Consider the following 20,874-nt stretch of genomic DNA (forward strand, 5'->3'; position numbering starts at 1 on the left):
TAACCCTAACCCTAACCCAGCCCTGATTTGACTGGTTTTCTGGGGAGTGGAGACAACAATAAGTCATTTAACCATAAATCACAATGACTCTGAAGCTGTTAAATGAATCAGACTTAAAAGTGTATGACCGTCTGCTTTGACCAGTTGGGGTAGGAGAGAGGAAACAAAGGACGGTAAGGGAAGGAGTGTAATGAGGGAGAGGAGGGTAGAAAGGAGAGAAGAAGCTAGAGCAGAGGAACAGTTGTGCAACAGGTGTATGTGAGAATGGTATCATTAATAACAATAATCATCATCAGTATCATCTTCATCATCTCGCCCCAAATGCCATCTGGGATTGGATTCTTGTTCTGCTCCATTTTCCATTTTTCCTCATCTGACTTATGTCATCCTCCCTCCTCTCTCTCTGCTCTTTCCCAGAGGTTGCTCAGTCTGCCGACATGGTTCCTGCTCGATGAGGATCTCAGGATTTTCTTCTACCAGACGGATCAGGACAGCCAGCACCAACCACAGGCCCTCAGGCGTCTACGGCCCCAAACGCGCAAAGTGTATGCTAATAAGCTACTAAGCTACTGACACCCTGATTGTTAATATCTCTCAAAACCATGTTTAGTGCCTTGTTTGTGCCACACATTGTTTCTGTGAAGGCTTCACTTGCACTTGTCTTGGATTAACATCTGAAAATGTAATCCTGGCCAGAAGCTACAAAAATATCAAACCTAACTTAACAATGTGACTCTTCAATGCAGCCTTTAGAATAAAATATATCAACTTATTTTTTATAAGTAGCTCAAAAAAACATCTAATTTCCATAGATTTTCTTGTGTCCTCCTACCAGATGAGCATGAAAATGAGCACATTATGACCAGAGGCAATCTCTCCATGTATCTCTATAATACGCCAACCATATTACATGCTCTCTGTTAATTGTATGACTCTATTTCTTTTTTTATAGGTTTCTTTGTTGTGTAGGCAGGTGTTTCCAATGCTCTTTTTCTCTTTCTTTCTTTAATCTGCTCTGGAAGTAGTCAAAGTCTTCCAAACCTCCATTTGGAATGTCCAAATAACAGTGTACACCAGCCCTTGACGTGACAGGGATTTGAACTTGCAACCCTGTGGTTACTAGCCCAATTTCTTTCTGTTTGTCCACGGGCTGCCACAAATACATGATAAATGCTAAGGGATAAACATTAATAAAGTTATAGTGAACCGGTAAAGTTGCTTTAACACAGATATTTATATTGATTGTTGACATTATCTGTTTAATGGATCATTATGATGAAAACTGAGGACTCTCAGAATTGGAGGCCGACCATACATAAATTTAGCTTTGAGGAAAAATCCATAGATACTATGGTCTACTTCCTCTTTCATTACACCCGTTATCCCCCCATGTCCATGTGGTCAGGTTACACTTGCAGGAGATGTGGTAAACAGCAGACTCTCTCAAGAGGAAATGATGCAAAGGTAGTCTGTTATCACTTCCTCACGGCAGACATTCAAAGCACATAACACATGAACTCCACTCTGTCTCTGTTTTTCATACATACACAGATGACAAATGTGATTTCTTTGTTGCATCGAAGCTACTGCAGGCAGGAATTCTGTGGGCATTATTGATCAATACTTCTTCTGCATCTCTTTGTACAATCTTTACTGATTCCGTAGCATCACTGGAGACTGTGGACCAATCACAGGGCAGTTTAAATATCATGTTGGCTGTTCCACAACAACTACTCTGCATCCTGGTCCCTTTAGTGGAATCATTGCTACTCTAGCAGCAGCAACAACAGCTTCCTATGTTGTAAACAATAAAAAAAGAGACGGCTCTACAAGAGCGTCGGATGGTAAATACAATAAAATGTGTCAATATTAGCAGAGAGTTTCAGAGGGTAAGAGATTGCCTTGAGTCATGTGTTGAGTAAACAAGTGTGTCAATCTTTGCTCATCTGGTTTCGGGAGCGCAGCACAGAGAGTTGCCATCCCAAAATAATAGTATTTTTCTAGCGATCCTTCCTACGGTTACTAATACTGTCGATCCTTTTAATGATTACATCTGCAGACGATATTAGTTGACTCATCTTGTGTCCGTTTTGTCTTGCAGGAAGACGGTCAAACCTAAGATGGACCTCTTCTCCTCCCCAAGGGCAGAGGTATGTGTAGTTGTAGTTGCTTTGGTAACAGTCTCCATGGACACCCAGTGAGAAACAACTTTTTAGTCAAACAACCACGCAGAACGCATTGCATCACCCCCAGAATCATATGATCCTGACACACACACACACACACACACGTTTATGCAGCATTTGTAGTGAGGACACTCACTACATCATGTCTAACCTCGTCTGTTAACCATCCAAATGACATGCCTAACCCTAACCCTTACCCAACCAACCTTAACCCAATTGTAACCAAAAATGTCCTCACTTTCCCAAAATGTCCTCACTCTTAATGGTTTATACACAGTCCTCACAAAGACATCCATACAAGAACACACACACACACACAACTGCATTACCTTCTCTCGACTGATGTGACAGACAGATCAATGAGGATGACTTTGAGTGTTTTTCACTTTTCCCCTCCTCCCGCTTGTTTGTGACTTTCGTTGACCTCATCAATAGTTCCTGCCTCGCTTGACTTCACTTTTTTAATTTCTTTATCCATCTCCTTTCACATTAGCCTTCTCTCTCTCTCTCTCTCTTCCTCCTGGCTTTCTCTTCTCTCCCCCCATCTCTCCCTCCCTTTAAATTTGACCTTGTGTCCTTTTCCTTACCCCGCCCTCTGCGCCTTTTAAAGGTTGTGACCGCGTCCCATCCCTCGCTCTCATATACTTACATACTCATACATTCTACATATACAACATACTGTTACATCAAACAGACTACAAAGATATCGACATTTGGGCTTAAACTTTTCATCATAATGACCATTTCAGTGTAAATAGCGATGGGCGGTGATTTATGATACACAGGAACTAAGTTATTCCATATTTAAAACTCTGTAGAAAATAGCCTTTACCCAATTTCTACTCATGGCACAACATGAACAGTATCTGTGTCCTTTACTGGCTTATTGCTGCTCTTTTTACAACAGAGGATTAAATTACAGAAGAGTGGCTTCTTCTGTAATTTAATCCTGTGTCGTAACGTTGGGTAAGATTGTTTTGCAAGCGTCTATTTACTATTTGCATTCCAGGTGTAATATAAGCACGTCGACAAGTGATGGATGCATTTGCAAAAAAAGTTTCCCAACCCTGCACTATGAGAGAGATGCAGCACGCAACACACACTGCACACTTTGCTGGTCTTTAATTGCCAAAGTAGCAGAAGCAACTCTATTTTACTCCGTCCTCCCTCTCTGCCTCCCCTCTCTCCCACACAGAAGTAAAACATGGGTGAGCTCTACACTACTAGACCTGCCAGCCTACTCAACATTTATTTTAGCTCCCTCCCTCCTTCTCTGTGGGCAAAAATAAAAGAAATACTCCTCTGTGTTGTTTGTGTGCGACCTGCTGTGTGTTTGCTCAGCACGGGGAAGTGGCTATTGAACTCCATCCAAACACTGATCAGCGGCGGCTCTGATCCTGATGGATGGTCAGGTGAGCGCGGGCATTTGTCACAGTGCAGCTGCTGCAGGCGTCACTGTTTTCTGATACACTTCATTCCACTCCACTTAGCATTAGCTCAGGCTCAAAGTGTGATGGGTGGTTGTTGGCTTTGGCACTTTTGGGCTTCAAACAAGGTCAGCGCAAGAGGTTGAGCTTAGTTAGCATGCATGCGCTTTTTAATGATGCACAAGCTCGAGGGCAGGCTGTTTGGAGTTGAAAAAATTGGGTAGAGAAAGATGGAGGTTTACAAGAGGAGTGGGTAAAGATAGAAGTAGTTTCAGTGGATCACAATCAGAAAAACATAATTGTCAGGAATGAAACATCAAAGAATAATGACTTAATAATAAACACTTTGCTTACCACCAGCAGGTGGCGGTAATCTGTATTCATCATGGAAACAGGGAAACCAGAAGACCTATGCAGGGGTGGGAAGTGCATATTCAGCATCTTGTGTGGTCATCATGCAGACGGTTGGACACATAATAGCACAGCGACTGGCCAACACACTGTTTTTATGTCCAAATGTGTGATTCAACATGCTGAATTGGCCCGAGTGTTGTCAGCAGTCCCCTGGACGATGCCAAATTCAAATTTAGATTCTCAGGTTTTAACAAAAAAGCAATCCAGAGCTACCAAGATCCCACCCTTCTTCTGCAGCGTTCCAGTAGATACGATCAGGCTGCAGGCAATGCCTGCCTTGCTTTTACTTCTACCACTTTTCTATTCCATTTTTTTCTGGGCGTATTACAATTCAAAGCGGAAATATGCAGGATTTTTTACCTTGATTGAACAGTTTTGGAGTCATTGTGATGATTAAATGGCTTGTTGTGGGGAGATTGGAGGCTGTCTGCACTCCCTCTAGAGTTGTTTTGTGGCCAGCCTTGCAAGATCAGGGGTGCCGACTAGGAGAATCAGGAGGTCTCGCTAAGTCTCGGCATTACATCACGGCATTACACACACACACACACCCCCTAGCGAGGTACCAGCTATAACGTCAAGGCAGTGAGAGTGTGATTTTAGCCAGTGAAAAAGAAGCTTAGAAAAAACGTTGTTGGAGGAAGCGAGAAAGAGGAAATTACACATGTCACACACAAGGACACATCGGACTAGCTTTTTTGAAATGGTGAAAACAGATTACGACTGACATGGACAGGGCTCCATGACTTGTGTTCGCCGACTACACTGAAAATAAATGCACATAGTTAGGAGAGGGGACAGAAGAGGATAAAGCAGTACACAATGGAAGGATGTTTACAGTGGAGTCTTAGAAATACAGTATGTACTCTGAAACTAATGCAATAACGATAGCTATACAGTTCAGCCTGTCACTTATGTTTAAACACGTTCTTCACATATTTCATAAATTTTGGCCAGCATTTTCGTCTTTCCTGGGATAGGTTTGGCTGAGAAGGCTCCACCGCTTGGATCCAACCTTGTTTGGGGACAGAATGATGCATTTGTTGGCGCCATTTAGCCAAATAAGTGAAATGGGACAGGCCAGTCACAACGCTGTAGGAGATAGGCTCTGAATTTTGCCATACGCAGCTTTAGTCTGCGTGTCTCTGTCACTACTAGATATACAAAGACTCTACCAATCTGTTGTGAAAGTGACATTTCATTTTACAACACTGATAATTATCTCTCACCTCTGCCCCTCAAAATACATTGTAATCCGCAATCTCATGTAATCTGCTTCCAGTAGACAGGTGTGACAGCCATTAAACCCGCTTTACCTGTCAGTCATGAGGCCGCAGAAAGACACATTTAGTTGCTAGTAAAAAAAAGAAAACTGCAGGATCTACTTATATTGCAGTTAGACACGTTAAGTTTTTTTCGGCTGTGAGAAACTTTTTCTGCCTGCCAAAGAAATAGGAAAAAGGGTACTTAGATTATGTTTTAACTTAACATTTAATTCAGTATTTGAAGGGATTGTTCCTGCTTTTTTGGAATTGTGGTCATGTGGTTGGCTTTCTTGGTTTGTCTATCAAAAACGTGGATGAAGTGAGTTCTATCAAAGTTCTATCAAGTATATCTTCAGTTTCATATCAATTTAAGTAATATTGCAATAGATATTGTTATTATTTTATTGCCCAGTTCATCCTGCTGACAAACTAAACTAAGAACCAGCGTAAAAAAAAATTATTTTAGCCACTTAACAAAAGGTGCATCTAATAAAATCTACGCCTCCTTAAACCTACAACATCGTTTGCTGCTTTATCTCACCCTTAAAAGTTTCGTTTTGAACGTTTTGTTTCGAACTGGAACGCTTGTGGTGCTTTACGCAGGAGTTGCAGATCCTCAAAAGTTTTTGTTTGAAATCCATTTTTTTCTCAAATGACTCCAATGTATTAAACAATGCAACAATCATCTAGAAACCCCTGTGTCCCTGCAAGCTAAAACTAAGCTTCAAGTTATTATTTTCCAGTCTGAATTCATTAAACAGGTTTAGCTTTTGCACTTGGCACTAATGTGCATGTGGAATCCCTATGATTTTAAAATGGGTTTTGAAAGCAGAAGTGATCTGCAGGGACATACATGTACTGTACATGAACAACTTCTGCAATCCGTGCTCATTCTTTTACACATAAATGTATCATAATTCTTCTCTCCAGGCCTTCAAGGAAGTGGGCCAAGTCCTTAAAAAAATACACTTTTATAAACGTCAGGAGAGAGGGGAAAAGACTCCATTCTAATCTTCTCTTCCCTGTTGCCTGATTAATGTGCTGAAGGTTTAACAAGCTCATTAAGGTGGGGTCAGAGTGAATCTAATTGTACTGGATGATTGCTCCTGTGGCTGCATTAACCCAAGGGTTGCGTGGCTACATTTAGAGACCTGCTCCTGATAGGGCACTTGTGGTACACCAACACCAGATGCCCTGGATAAACTGCAGAACGTAGTGAGAGAGGATGTAACAGTCGGGTTGTTACAGTAGCTTTGTTGACTGCCAGATCACAGAAAAGGGAATTGAGGAAGCTGTTGTACTTCATTTCAAATATTACGGAAGACGAATTTGTTGGTAAACTATCAGTGGCTGCTTTGCATCGTGGTCTATTCACACTGCTGTGTGGAAAACTGGTGTCTTCTATGTTTTCTATGCCAGATTCTGTCTTGCAAGATTGTGTAGTCATGCTTCAAAGTGAATCTGAATCATGGAATCAAGCTCCTTCTCTTTGTGTCATGGACACGTTTGTTCTGGTCCAATCACAGGAAACACAAAGCAACTACATCGAAGCAAGTGACATGGAAAGTTGAAATGTTTCAGAGATTTGTGAAACATTGTGTGACACATGTTTGGTGCAGTGGTTAGCGCTCTTGCCTTTGCAGCAAGAAGACCCGGGTTTGCGACCCGGTCGGAACAAGGGCCTTGACCCCTCTAGAGTTTAGAGTTGGACACTAAGTATGTGGCCCTGTGACCCCGCCTATCGCCTAGAAGATGGATGGATGGTGTGACTTGGCGTTGCAGAACAATCAGAGCTGAGGACCTCCCCCTTCTCTTGAAACGCAACACAACAGACAACAAAGGAGGCCATCCAGCAGCTTGTTTTTTGTCCTGCCCGGTTTGTGGCCGTTTCTCTCAACAAGACGTGAAGCTTTGTATGAGAATAGACTTGTGGGCGTTGAAGAAACGCTAGTTGCAATGGAGTGACTGTTGGTGGTGGAAGTCTAGCTTCTCTTGTACCGTACCATTTTACTTTGGTACCCCAAGGGAAGGGTGCCCAAAATGGAACAGTTGTGGGATGGGCATTTTGGTACTATTCCTAATGGAAACCACCCCCTAAAAACAAAAACGTACCATACTAAACTGAACTGTTCCACTCAGCTTTGGTAACACTTCAGTTTATTGCCCTCCCATTGTCGTCTCATTAAAAGTAAATTCAAAAACCCCATTTCTTATGTCAGTTATATCAACAACTTCATCAAATCTATCCATGAACAATGTGACGAAAAACTTAAACATACAGTATCAGTTCAATTCCAAAAAACCTTATTTCTCCCCAGGGGCAATTCAAGGCACGTAGAGCCATTGTCAACAAACACAAGTCAGTCGTATACAGTACTAGAGCCGATTGGAGGTATGACTAGTTACATTGAGACAACCAAAAACCTTTGCCAGAACATAGAAAGGTAAATGTCATCTGGTAATGCCAACACCTCACACAAGACAACCCAGACTCCAAACTCTTTTCATGTGTCGGTCCACGCTGGTGGAATGACCTACCAAGCACTGCAAGAACATGGGGCATCCCTGTCTATCTTCATGGCAGCCCATGGCCAAGTGGAAAGGGAACTTGTAACCGGAGGGTCGCCGGTTTAAATCCCCACCGGGCCAAAAGGGCTAGGATACCCCTGCGCAAGGAACCCACCCCCATTGCACCCCGGGCGCTACTCTGTGTGGCAGCCCACTGCTCCTAATTCTAGGATGGGTCAAATGCAGAGGAATAATTTCCCTAAGGGGATTAATAAAATTCAAATTCAAGAAGCACTCGAAGACCCAGCTTTTCCAAGAGCATCTTCTGTCCTAGCACTTACCTTACCCCCTCCCCTGCACGATCTCCTTCTGCACTTGGAACCACTAGCTTATTCGTCTTTTGTAAGTTGTTAAGACAGCTAGTCAACACACACGAAAGTGTTGAGGAATGGACTATTAATGGACGATAAATGAGGCTTTAGAATGTAGTGACAGTGTCTGTCAAAGGACGACATATTGAAATTTTGCAGCTTTTGCTAACTCTGACATGTGTATTGAACACTGATGTTCATTAACATGCTCTTGTCTCCTCCAAAGTAATTACTACATTACAATGTCTTAATGAATTAATTACACCTTTAACATTATTATCAGTTGAAATAGGCAATGATTCACAGTCTCATTCTACCTTAGCAGAGGTCTCATGGCTAGATTAATTAAATCCTGTTAGTCTGTTCTCCCCACACATCAATCAGTTGACTAATGAGAACTTTGTTGGCAGGGTTCAGATCAGTCACTAAATCTAGTTAGCGACGGTTAATAAAAAACGGGTCATTGGATCAACTCAAAGTGATGTTTGCAAGAACTTGTGACGACAATTGTCCTGAATATAGATTTTGTAGTAGTCAAATTGTTACGTTTTTAGGATGGAACTGGTTAAATCAAGTCAAGTTGTGTCATTCTGCATATTTTATCATTTCTGGCTCTGTTTAACACACAAATTAGCCTTTTTTGCTGAGTTATTAGTTGTTAAATGGCCCACTGATGCACATCCTGGGTACAATCTGATCTCTCTTCACCACTATGCACTATTTCACTTATCTCAATGTGAAATTATTCTTTTTGTTTTGCTTTGCTAACCTGCAAAAAGAAGAGTCGTCAGCTAAAAAATACCCATGAGCAGATTTCCTCAATTTACCTGCCACATACTGTATGTCCACAGTGAACTGTCTTACCTGCAGAACTGACTTTAACAAATCCACTTCAAGTTTGAGTCGAGACAGAGGCAAAAAAAAAGGGAGAACAAATGTAATGAATCAGAGAATCAGACAAACGGAGAAGGACAAGGAATGGGAGAAAGAGGTAGAAAGATGATGTAATGAGATGGAGGGAGATAGAGAGGGAGAGATGGAAGGAGGGATTGCTTCGTCACATCGTATTTGTTGTTTGTGTCGCAGGTCGTGGCTAATCATCTCCAGCATATTCTCACATCATCTGTAAATTACAGCCAGTGTTTGTGTCAACTCCATAATAAAATAAAACATCTGGAATAATTCAGTCCAGATAGAGCAGCCATATGTGTGTGAGGTCCAAAAAACAATAAAAGAAAACCCTATCTTTGTGGGGACATTTTGTCTGGGCCTTTTCAGGTTGAAGACCTGGTTTTGGGGTTAGGGTTTAGGTTTGGCACTTGATGGTGATGGTGATGGTTAAGATTAGGGTAAGGTGCCAGTCAATGATGTGTCCTCACTAAGATGTAAAAACAAGTTTGTATGTGTGTGTGTCCAAAGAAAATGAGACAGAGACTTGTGGCAGTGTAATGAAGCTGGGGAGTGAGGGAGCTGGCTGGATTAACAATCCACTGAGATTACCCTGACCCTGATGACACACACACACACACACACACACACACACACACACACACACATACACACACACTGCATTGACTTCCATTCATTTGGACAGCCCAGTCAAAGTGTTATCTCTAACAATAAACATAACCAGTTCATATCTAACCCTAACCTTAAACTAACCACAATTCAAATATTGGCCCCTAGACGTCCTGAGTTCCTCAGAAATTGGGTTCTGCCTCAATAGGACCAGGTTTTGGTCTCCATGAGGACCATACTGGTCCTGACAAGGTCAGTGTTTATGACAGAAAAGTACATCAAATACTCACACACACACGCAAACAGAGAGAGAACCAAGTGTCTTTACTCAACTCACTGGCGATGGTCGCTCAGTGGTAGAGTGAGTCTTCATTAAGAGGAAGGTTATGGGTTTGATTCCCGAGTCTACACATTATGGCTGTGTGTGTGTGAACGGGTGTGAACGGGTGTGAAAGACGTGTGATAGAAAATACACTACACATAGATGTGTTGCATGAATGTGTGAATGGGTGAATGGCAAAACTAGTGTAAAGCCGCTTCAATACAGACCGTTTACTCAGCCAGTCACTCACTCTGAAGTGAGCAGTGATCGCTCAGCTCTTTCTCAGCACTTTTCTCTCCTTCTTTTTCTCCCTCTCTTTAACACCTCCCTCCCACTGCTTTAACTCCTTGTTCCTTTAGAGGGTGTGATACAATGTCCACTCTCCTCTCTTCCAGTTTCTTTCTTTCTTTGCATGTATTCCAGTGGAGCATCTCCTTAGGTTTGATCACCTTTGTCAGTAAACTGTCCATAAGTGCTTTTTTTTTACTTACTATTACTATTCTCTAGAAACATCAGAAAACTGCATTGCTTCTTGTCCTCTTCTCTCTCTCTCTCTCACACACACACACACACGCACACACACGCATGTTTACACACAGCTTCTTACATGTGAGGAATTTTCCTTCTCATTAATTGTTATTTTGCCCAGAAAAAATAAGAACTACACTTTAGTGTCCATGTCTTTCAATAACGTTAAATCAGTGATAATAATGACAACAATCATCTCTAATATCTCCAATATCCAAATACCCAGTACACAAACACACGGAACAGCTTTATGAGTAAACATGTGATCCCTTCCTTCCTTTCACTCACATCTCTTCTAACTTCTTTACTTTTTTACTTTACTATCCCTTCATCTTTCTCTGTCTCACACACGTGCTCACATGAAAGTGTGTGAGGTCTTACCTGTCCGCTCTCACCGTCTCTTCTCTCTTTGAGTTGATTGTTTCCGTCTCTCTTCCCTCTCTCCTCTCACTGACGTGTGTGTGTGTGTGTGTTTTTGTGTGTGTGTGTCTCCCAGGCGATGTTTGACTTTCGTGGCAATGGCAAGGCAGAGTTGAACCTGAAGAGGGGAGAGGTGATCTTTCTGCTGCGACGAGTCAACACGGACTGGCTGGAGGTAAGAACGCAGAGAGAGAGAGAGAGAGAGGGATGGCAAGGAGGGAGGGATGGAGAGAGAGAAAGGTGAAGAAGATGAGAGGGAAATGGTAGTAGAGTGGAAGGCAGTGAAAGATGGATTGGAAAGTGAGAGGGAGGGATGGGAGAGATACTGAAGAGGTGGAGGGGGAGTAGAGACATGAGAGAATAAGAGAGAAAAAAATGGAAAGAGAAAAGGAGAGGGAGGCTTCTATATCAGGACTGTGGAGGGGAGGAATGGCAAACAAAAGTGAGGAGGAAGGATGAGAGTGGTGGTGGAGGAGACGACAGGGATACTGAAGCAAGGGATTACAGTGGAGAGAGGCAGAGTGAGATAAAGAGGAGGGAAAGGAGAAGAGAGGGAAACAGAAATACTGTTTATCTCGTTGTCAAAATGATGGTCAAAAATGTATGGATATGTGACTTAAAGACCATGTGACTGAGTTTGTTACATCCACGTGTCCCCAAGAGACTTAACCAACTGTTATTGTGCAGCCAAAAAATGGAGTCGCAGCGGGTTTATTTTACTGCATAACGCAATTAAATCAGTGCCAGTGCAAACAGTAACATGCAGTATTTCAGTTGCCAAAAAGTGATCCTGGACTCATAAGTTTGTGGTTGAGGGGATATTTTGATTCAAGATCACTTAGATTCATTGGGTATGACATATTTTAAACATTTTAAGCTACTCAGCCCCCTTTGACCTGTTGTAATACCTGTAAAGGGCCAGTACAAACAATAACATGCAGTATTTCAGTTGCCAAAAAGTGATCCTGGACTCCTTCCTTTGTGGTTGAGGGGATATTTTGATTCAAGATCACTTAGATTCATTGGGTATGACATATTTTAAATATTATAACCCACTTAGCCCATTTGACCTGTTGAAATACCTGTAAAGGGCCAGTGCAAACTATAACATGCAGTATTTCAGTTGCCAAAAAGTGATCCTGGACTCCTTCCTTTGTGGTTGAGGGGATAAATTGATTCAGGATCACTTAGATTCATTGGGTATGACATATTTTAAATTTTATAACCCACTTAGCCCATTTGACCTGTTAAAATACCTGTAAAGGACCAGTGCAAACAATAACATGCAGTATTTCAGTTGCCAAAAAGTGATCCTGGACTCCTTCCTTTGTGGTTGAGGGGATATTTTGATTCAAGATCATTTAGATTCATTGGGTATGACATATTTTAAATATTATAACCCACTTAGCCCATTTGACCTGTTAAAATACCTGTAAAGGGCCAGTGCAAACAATAACATGCAGTATTTCAGTTGCCAAAAGGTGATCCTGGACTCCTTCCTTTGTGTTGAGGGGATATTTTGATTCAAGATCACTTAGATTCATTGGGTATGACATATTTTAAATATTATAACCCACTTAGCCCATTTGACCTGTTAAAATACCTGTAAAGGGCCATTGCAAACAATAACATGCAGTATTTCAGTGATTTGGGCTCCTATTTAGATTCAGCCCCCAATCTCCCCACAACAAGACATTTAACCACCACAATGACACTGAAGCTGTTAAATTTGGGTACAAATCCTGCATAGTTCCACATTAAATGTGATTCTTACTAATGGGTACTTTTAGAACAAGACTTTTCCAGCATATGTGTGCACATGCAAGGGTAACAACTTTTTTATTCAGTTATTTGACATGAGGCATAGTTAGAAGCATCATCATCATCATCAAGTTTCCCTAAAAAAAAGTTAAAAAAAACACAATTGCGGGTGTTAAGCCACAAGCAGAGGTTCGTATTAAAAAACTGTGTCATTCCCACATATGGTATCAGACTGGTACAGTGATCACAAATTACTGTCACTGGTGTGATTGGAGGTGTCCTACTCTACTTTCCTTTACAGGAACAATTACTTAATGAGGAAAATGTCCCAAATTACACACTGCACAAGTGTCACGTGTCACCGCTCTCCAAAAATGGGATGTGGGACATTTTAATTAGCTGCTCGAAACATGAAGAAGCAACACGGGAACATTTGTGCCAGCAAACAGTTGTAGTAGAAAGGTCAGTAAATGTGTTTAATAAAGAAATATGCGAGGTGTTGAGCTGGAGTGTGAGAGAGAAGCCGGGAGTGGGTGAGTGCACGAGAGAGAGAAATATATGAGGTGGAAGCTGAGATGGTGGGAGAGAGGGAGAGCGAGAATCAACGCTGGGAGAGGAGGAGGAGGAGGGGGAGGAGGAGGAGGATGCACTTATCCTGGCTTTCTAGATAGAGATCCTAGAAATCGTCACGGAGAAGACTGATCGTCTATTTAATTCTTATGCAACTCTGCAAATGCTAACTTTGCATCCACCCAAGTAATTTTTATTTTGTGATTTTTAGAGTGGGTGAGGTTAATGCAACACTTAAAAAACTTTGTGAAAAGTACAATGCGTTCAATGTAGTCAGTAAGTGGAATGGCTGTGGGTGTGAAGCGTGACAAGTTCGACCGGCAGACTGGTGCATCAAGGTAGATGTTTCAAAATGCACCAACTCAGTGTCAAGATTCCCAGAAAAAAGAGAAACTTTGACCAGTGGCAGCTGCAGACATCAGTGATGCTGCTCAGTGCTCCTCAATAAACAGTGATTGAAAGGTTTGTAAATGTGAATAATGGTTTAAAAATAAAGCAATACTCTCTTCGCACAGTATATATATATAGGTATACAGTATGTATGTTAGGAAATAGTGGCTGTGAAAAAAGTCACAAGAGAGTCGACTGTAGATTAAAGAATTATGGAATAAAGACTAAAAACAGTTCCTTACAGTCATCCTCACAGGATTCAAAAAAAGAGAGGAGCGAGGAAGCTGGTCCATCGCCACATTTACGATAACTGTGAATTGCACACAGAAAGAGCACAAAAATTCGCATTTGGTGAGTGCTGCCTCACACTCAGAGCCACGTGGGATTGGCTCCAGTCAGCGATGGATGGATGGATGGATATTAACAAAGCTGAATTAACTGCAACAAACTTGATTCATGGGATTTGATGTTTTCCTGTCTGTCTGCAGTAAAAATGTAATTAATTTACATCAGCGAAAGTGAGGTATCACCACCAGAAACTTAATACCAGGGTATCATGGCCTCAGTTGCATCAGTGAGCCCATATTTTATAGATGAGCAACTCTAAATTGCCTTAGATCTGCATGGGGTCACTGTGTTTAAAAATATTTTCATATTCCAGTGCAGTCATTGATTCCAGAGTCTGATTAACGGGGCTGTGACCAAAGTAAAAAATAAGCTTATTTATATATCTTTGAAATATAGCTTTATTTTATTTATTATTTTTTAAAAGTGGTTATGCTGTTTTTCCCACAAAATAAGTAGCTATACTGTCTGTATGCAATGGACTGGTGACCTGTCAAGGGTGTGACCCCGCCTTTAGCCCAATGTCAGCTGGGATTGGCTCCATTTAGAGAACGTTCTCGAAAGGTTCCCAGAATGTTCTCTAAAGGTTGTGACAAAAGTGGTTACGAGAACATTCTGGGAAACTTTAGCAAACGTTCTCTAAAGGTTGTATGAAGGTTGTGACAAAGTTACGTTCTGGGAACCAAATGTGCAACCAAAAACTAAGGCTAGGGGAACGTTAGGAACACTTTCCGTGTTAACCACAGGAGAACCTGGGAGGAACCTTCAAGGAACGTTCCCGCAACCAAAAGGTAACGTTCTGGGAACCAAAAATTGTTAGCTGGGTAACTCCTTTATTAAACCTAAAGCGAGTGATGCCTCTTGAGTGACAACGTGATGATTCTAACATTTCAATTTCATATGTCCTACAAGATCTCCAGGCTGATATGAGGTTCTCATTATAAGAGGAAAGCTTGTTTTTGTTCAGACCTAACACACTCAGACACCAGGAGTATAGTAAAAAAAAGGGCTGTATGGTTGTGATGTGTGCTTGTAAAATCAGCAGCATATTAAAATTCAGATAATTAGTGTTGAAAATCTGTCTCCAGATGCACATCCATGCTCCTCTGAACGGTTTCTTTCCTGTAAATCTTCGTCTCATCGTCAATACCTGATCTCACTCTGGGACTCTATAGTAAGCCATTCATTCTCTTTCTTCATCAAACTTCATCTCTTCTGTTTCCCTTTATCTGCAGGGCACAGCGAACAACCAGACGGGTATTTTCCCACAGTCCTTTGTGAAGATCATAAAGCCCCTCCCAGAGAGTGATTCAGAGGGTGAAGTTGGAGCTCTCACTTACAGCTGCTTGCGCTGCCTCTTGCTCACTCCCTCAGGAGTCGACACCAGGTACGGTATACTTTATATCTAGTGCATATGTTTGTGCAGATATAAGTCAGTACTTATCTGTGTTTTGGTATTATTTAGATTTTTTTTTTTGTGGCAAATCAGTTTATCTGTTTACTAAAATATTCGTTTTCTCTCAAGTCAGAATCAGTCCTCTTCATGTCAACTGTTAGGGTAAAAAATAGTCTAAAAAAAAGTCTACCCTCTTCAAGGTTTTTTTTTTACACAGCAATATTGCAGTGCTGCTAATTTGAGAACAGTTATTTTAACGAACTGTCTGAATAGTATCACGTCACTGATGATGACCTTGTCTTTCTCACTCATTAGGAGAAAATATTTTTATCTCTATTTAACTAGATAAAGAGAAGAATTCTGTGGTTTGTGACAAATTTTAAGACACGAGTAGAGTGGATGAGGTCCTGCTAGGAACGTTAGATCCTCAGCAACACCACAGCTGTGTTTCCATCAAGTGGAACAGTTTGGTTTGGTGTTTCCATTAGGAATAGCACCAAAATAACCGGCCCCATACCATTCCTTGGTATAGTGCCAATTTTTTGGCACTCTTCCCTTGGGGTACCAGAGTAACATGGTCAAGGTGGAGCTAGACCGGCTCCACTCATGACAGTCAGCTGATCGGGCGACAGAAATATCCCATAGACGTCTCTGCAATAGTTTGTTGTTGTCGTGTTGTCATTAGTACGCGACGTACTCCCTCACGCTGCGTATCTTGCTGATGCGGCCATCGGGCACAGCCCACACCCCGCCTACCATGAAAAGTTACTGTTCTCACTCGAAACACAAGCCTGACCCGGGGCTGTACCATTCCAAACACTACTGTACTGTACCAAACCATGATGGAAACAGCTGTTGCAAAGCCTAAACACAGGTCTATTGTCAACAGGTCAGAGGAAATCAACGCTTGTGTGAAGTCATTTGACAATTGTTTGAATGTGGTGGACGTTTGTTTAAAAGTTACACACTACAGCTTTAAAATGTGCTTTTATTGAGTACAATAAAATACCAACTTCTTTGGCTTTGAATATCTGGTGCAGATTTTGCACCCTGATTAATGTTTTTTTTTGGTCTGTGTGAATCTTGTAGTTACATAATAACCTTGAAACAACTAGAAAACCTCTAATTTATCTGGTTGTCTTTTTGTGTAAACATCTTTGAAGAGATCACTAAAGTCTGTGTTCTTCCTTACAGAGATGTGTGCGTACAAGAGGACATCACCATCCAGCCGACATACAGCGACCTACTGTGTCATATGAGGTAGGTGTACTTATTCTGCTTTTTATTATACAATTAATGTTATTATTTGCATATAATTTCCTGTTCCATGTTCATTTTAACATTAATTAGGTAGAGGTTTTAAAATAAGCACACTGGGCTTGCTGCCTGCCCCTGCACTGTTTTTTTTTTTTTTATCATTTATCATGTCATTAAATATATTTTTAAACTGTGGAAATTGTTGATAAAATATCAAAAGATATTTGGCTTGGGTTCCATCTTATCCTGAACATAGAGAGCAATGGTTTGGATGTAATTCTGTCAAATGGGGATACCACAAGGTTCAGTTCTGGGCCCCTTCATTTTTGAGTTTATATATGAATGATTTAGCTTATATACCATATTTTCCCCTTTATCATATTCTGAATGATATAAGGGAAATCAAGGAAACAACTTTAATCAATGACAACAAATAGGATAACACACATCATTTAAAATTGCTGGCAACAGGTACAATGATTATATCCAATGGTAAAGGATAAAGTAAACATCTTCTAACATAATAAATAATAATAACATGCTAAAAATATGGAATTGATAGATTAGGACATTATCTTATGTTTTCATATTGTATGTATTTTCATATGGGAAAACAATGTGTTAAAAGTTTTCCTTTAGTTGTGGAGAGAGAACATTATTGTACGTAGCCTCACACCTTCCCCAAAATGCGATAATGGAATACAAAGCTGGCATAATTTGATGAAAGGTTGTCGTGAAGTCAGTGGCAATTATTTTATTTTTGCAAGAAAAACATCTCATTTGTACCTCACAACTGACACAAGGAGTCTTTTCTTTAGTTTCTCGTTCTGGCTCTTGGTGCCACGGATGCAAGTCATGAGAAAAAAACGACTAACTGCTGACTGCTAATCTTTAACCTCCGCTTTGTGAAGCATTTGTGAAGTGGCTGACCTGTTTTTATCAAAGCATTTTAAGAAATTAGACGTCAAATCTAAAACTCAGGCGATTGGTGACCTTTGTGCGTTCATATTTTCTGCTTGAACCTGCAGAATTCTATAAGAAACCAGGCTGATGTGCACCACAAATCCTGAAAATTGCCCATTGCCAATCATCCCTGCTCGTCAAATTGGTTCTTGTGGGACCTCCCAACTCCCCTCACCTCTCTTTCCCTCTGCGCCACCATCACCACATACAAATGGTCATTACGTTACCATCTTTTTTTCTCTCTCTCTGTCTCTCGCTCATTCCCCGTCTGCCTTTAATCTCTCATTATCTGGTAATTTAGATAGGTGAGCTGTGATGATTAGTCCTCCCCATTCATAATCAGTTCATTTCCGCCCGCTTATCTGCTCATTATTGTTTTCAGGCCTGTTGTTCTCTGGAGTAGGATGGATGAGACCCTGAACCTGGAGTTTTTAATATGGCTTAGTACCGTGAAGTGAAGGGGAGGTGGACGAGAGAGGGGGTGGAGCTACGAGAAGATAATGAGCAGGATTACATTGTAAAAAAGAACTAAAATTAATGAAAAAAGAGAATATCGGATACAAATTGATGTAATAAATTGTGGGATCATCCCATTAACTTCTGATTATTAGTGGTTTAACTGCTTTTTTTATAAGAGATTTAAAAACTTCTCACCGAGCGTATCGCAGACGACACGTTTGCAAAAGCACATTTTTCTGTCAATTATTAATCCAAATTCAATTTGGATTACTTAATCCCATTACTTGAAGTTGGATTCACAGTCTTAAATAATGGGTTTGGGACTCAAATTACTATTTTATCTTTAAATCCAAGTGAGTCCAAACTGGCTTAGACACTCTGTGCATGTCATATTACAGGAAACCAACGGACTGTTCCTTTATTTTTGTGCACACGGTGTGTAATTGTTCATTTTTATTCAACCTTTATTTATGCAAGGTTTTCACTGACTGTTCATTAGGCAGCGAAAAGTGATGTGCCAGGATTTTACCGCCACTAAAAAAAACTAAAAAACGTGTTGATTTCGATTAATCTGTGTTCCGTCCTTGTCCTGTCATTGCCTCGGGGGCAGGAAGTGGCTAAATATTCCTGTGGTTGTCCTTCATCAGAGGTAATGCTTCATCATCGTCCTGTGCCTCCGGGCAGCCATTAGAGAAACTCACAAACTGACTCTGTTTTTAAATCTCTAAGTTGTTTAATTTATTCTATCATTTGATGAAGACACATTGTGACACAGTTGTCGAGCTCCCTGCCTGCGTCTCACTTGCTGTGAGACTGGGGTGGGACTATGATGAGGGTGTTTCTATTAATGTTGACATTTAACAAGTAAAAAAAAAAACCTGAAAGGTGTTCAAGTTTACTCTCATAGAGCAGTCAAAAATAACTTTTTTTAAAAACCAATTTTTTGGTGGAGATTAAAAGTGCAACCGCAGCAGAATATAATAATATTTCTCTGTCTCCCTGTCCCTCACAGACAGGTTTTCCAGGAGGACGACATTGCTCTGAACTACCGCGACCCCGAGGGCGACCTGATCCGCATCCTCGATGACGAGGACGTCCAGCTGATGATCAAGGAGAGCCGACGTCGCGACGGCAAAGTCAAGAGACCCGTCAATCAATATCCATGGGAAGTGCACGTGACCAGGGCGTCTGATCTCTCTGTTTACAACACCGAGGGCTGAGAAACATGCGCAGTTTAATGGCATGGAAGAAGTATTTAGTTTTCCTTTATATGGAGATATTGCACCGTTGGAGTTAATGGTCGCTGCATCTCAGATTTTACCACAACTACATTTTGTCTGTTTTTTTTTTTTACCTCTTTATGTGCTTTTGGAAGCTATCACTCTCAGTTGCTGTGACACTGAAGAGGCAGAGCACTGGGGAGTAAACCTTCCACATAGTTTGCAGAACAGCAGGAGTACAGAAAATGGTAACTTTTTTAATAGTCAATGAAGAGGTGTGCTGACTCCTGAAGTTACGACTACACTTACACTATTCTCGGCACATAAATATGAAAACAATGTCAACTTCTCAAAGCTCATTACTATATTTCTCCATTATCTGAGTTCCTTCAATGTTAAGTATTTCAGTGTGGTCATATTTTGCACCGTAACACATGTTATTACTGCATTGCCCTGTGCTGCCCTTTGCCCAAAGTACACACAAAAGCCTTATTTTAAGGCTACAAAAACCATGGGTTATACACTCATGCAAACATACTTATATGTTTCAATTTTTACCAATACACCTTCCTAAATGTTATACATAGGATTTATAACATTAATGTATGTTTGTTCCAGTCCTTTAAATGTGAGGATTAATTAAAGGAGAGTAACACAAAATACAAAAATTAAGTGAGTCTTTCATGCTTCTTCGGGGTGGCAGGTATTTAATTGCCAGTTAGGGGATAGATCAAAGTTATTTTTAGACCACAACAACCTTTTCTTTTGTAACAGTATCCTAAAATACAGATGGAATCCCTTGACACATATTGGTGTAAATGGTGTTTTGTTCAGGTGTTGATAGATTTTTGATGATCAGCTGATCCTGTGAAGCCCAGCACACTTACGACCTGGCACCTGTGTGCTTACAGGTCACTATACTACTCCATCAATCAATCAATCCAATATTATATGTATTCAAGGTACTTATTTTAATGTAATGAGTAACCTAAGGCATTAGATCTGCAACTGACTATGTGCAAAGTCTCTTCCTGGTTTTTAATAAGCCACCCCGACTATTTCAATTCAACTTTTAGCCAACAAGAGCGTTCAGTGAAGAATAAGACTGAAGAAAGAAAAAAAACACATTTTAATTGAAAATGTTTATTTAGTGGAGGTTGTAAGACTCAAAAACAATGGGGGACAGAAGAGAGAGACCAGGAGCAGACATTTAACAGTTGCATTAAGCTTTAGGTTTAGGATTTCAGAATCAGAATACTTTACTGATCCCCAAGGGGAAATTCTTGTGTTACAGCCGCTACTATTCAAAGAACATGAAACAAGGATAGAAATATGTAAGAATAATAAAGAATGAACAAGAGTAAACGTAAAGCTAAGTAAACTTAAACATATGTACTCTAATATAAAATGTCAACATAATACAATATATACAGTAGAATTTAATCATACCATAACACAGTTGCCAGTGAGATGAAAGAGGTAAAAACATCGTAAGGGTAATTTTTAGGGTAACTTTTCTTAGAAGGTTACATTGTAAAGTAACAAGTTACTTTTTAA

At 40.7% G+C, this 20,874-nt stretch overlaps 2 protein-coding genes across 2 annotated transcripts in view; one reads left to right on the forward strand and one right to left on the reverse strand.

Moving 5' to 3' along the window:
- The window catches only part of pvalb7 (parvalbumin 7), a 28,955-nt gene extending 17,929 nt beyond the window's left edge, over positions 1-11,026 (reverse strand). Inside the window, exon 1 of the mRNA XM_058639810.1 lies at positions 10,918-11,026. The gene's annotated coding sequence lies outside the window, so the exon portion shown is untranslated. The remainder of the gene's footprint in view (positions 1-10,917) is intronic.
- ncf4 (neutrophil cytosolic factor 4) overlaps positions 1-20,337 on the forward strand; it is a 29,662-nt gene extending 9,325 nt beyond the window's left edge. The window contains exons 5-10 of the mRNA XM_058639808.1: positions 418-545; positions 2,102-2,150; positions 11,033-11,131; positions 15,258-15,409; positions 16,613-16,678; positions 19,110-20,337. Coding sequence (XP_058495791.1) covers positions 418-545; positions 2,102-2,150; positions 11,033-11,131; positions 15,258-15,409; positions 16,613-16,678; positions 19,110-19,317 — 702 coding nt within the window. The 3' untranslated portion in view covers positions 19,318-20,337. The remainder of the gene's footprint in view (positions 1-417; positions 546-2,101; positions 2,151-11,032; positions 11,132-15,257; positions 15,410-16,612; positions 16,679-19,109) is intronic.
- Positions 20,338-20,874: the final 537 nt, after the last annotated feature.

Source organism: Solea solea, chromosome 10 (assembly GCF_958295425.1).
Source record: "Solea solea chromosome 10, fSolSol10.1, whole genome shotgun sequence".
NCBI classification, from domain to species: Eukaryota; Metazoa; Chordata; class Actinopteri; order Pleuronectiformes; family Soleidae; genus Solea; species Solea solea.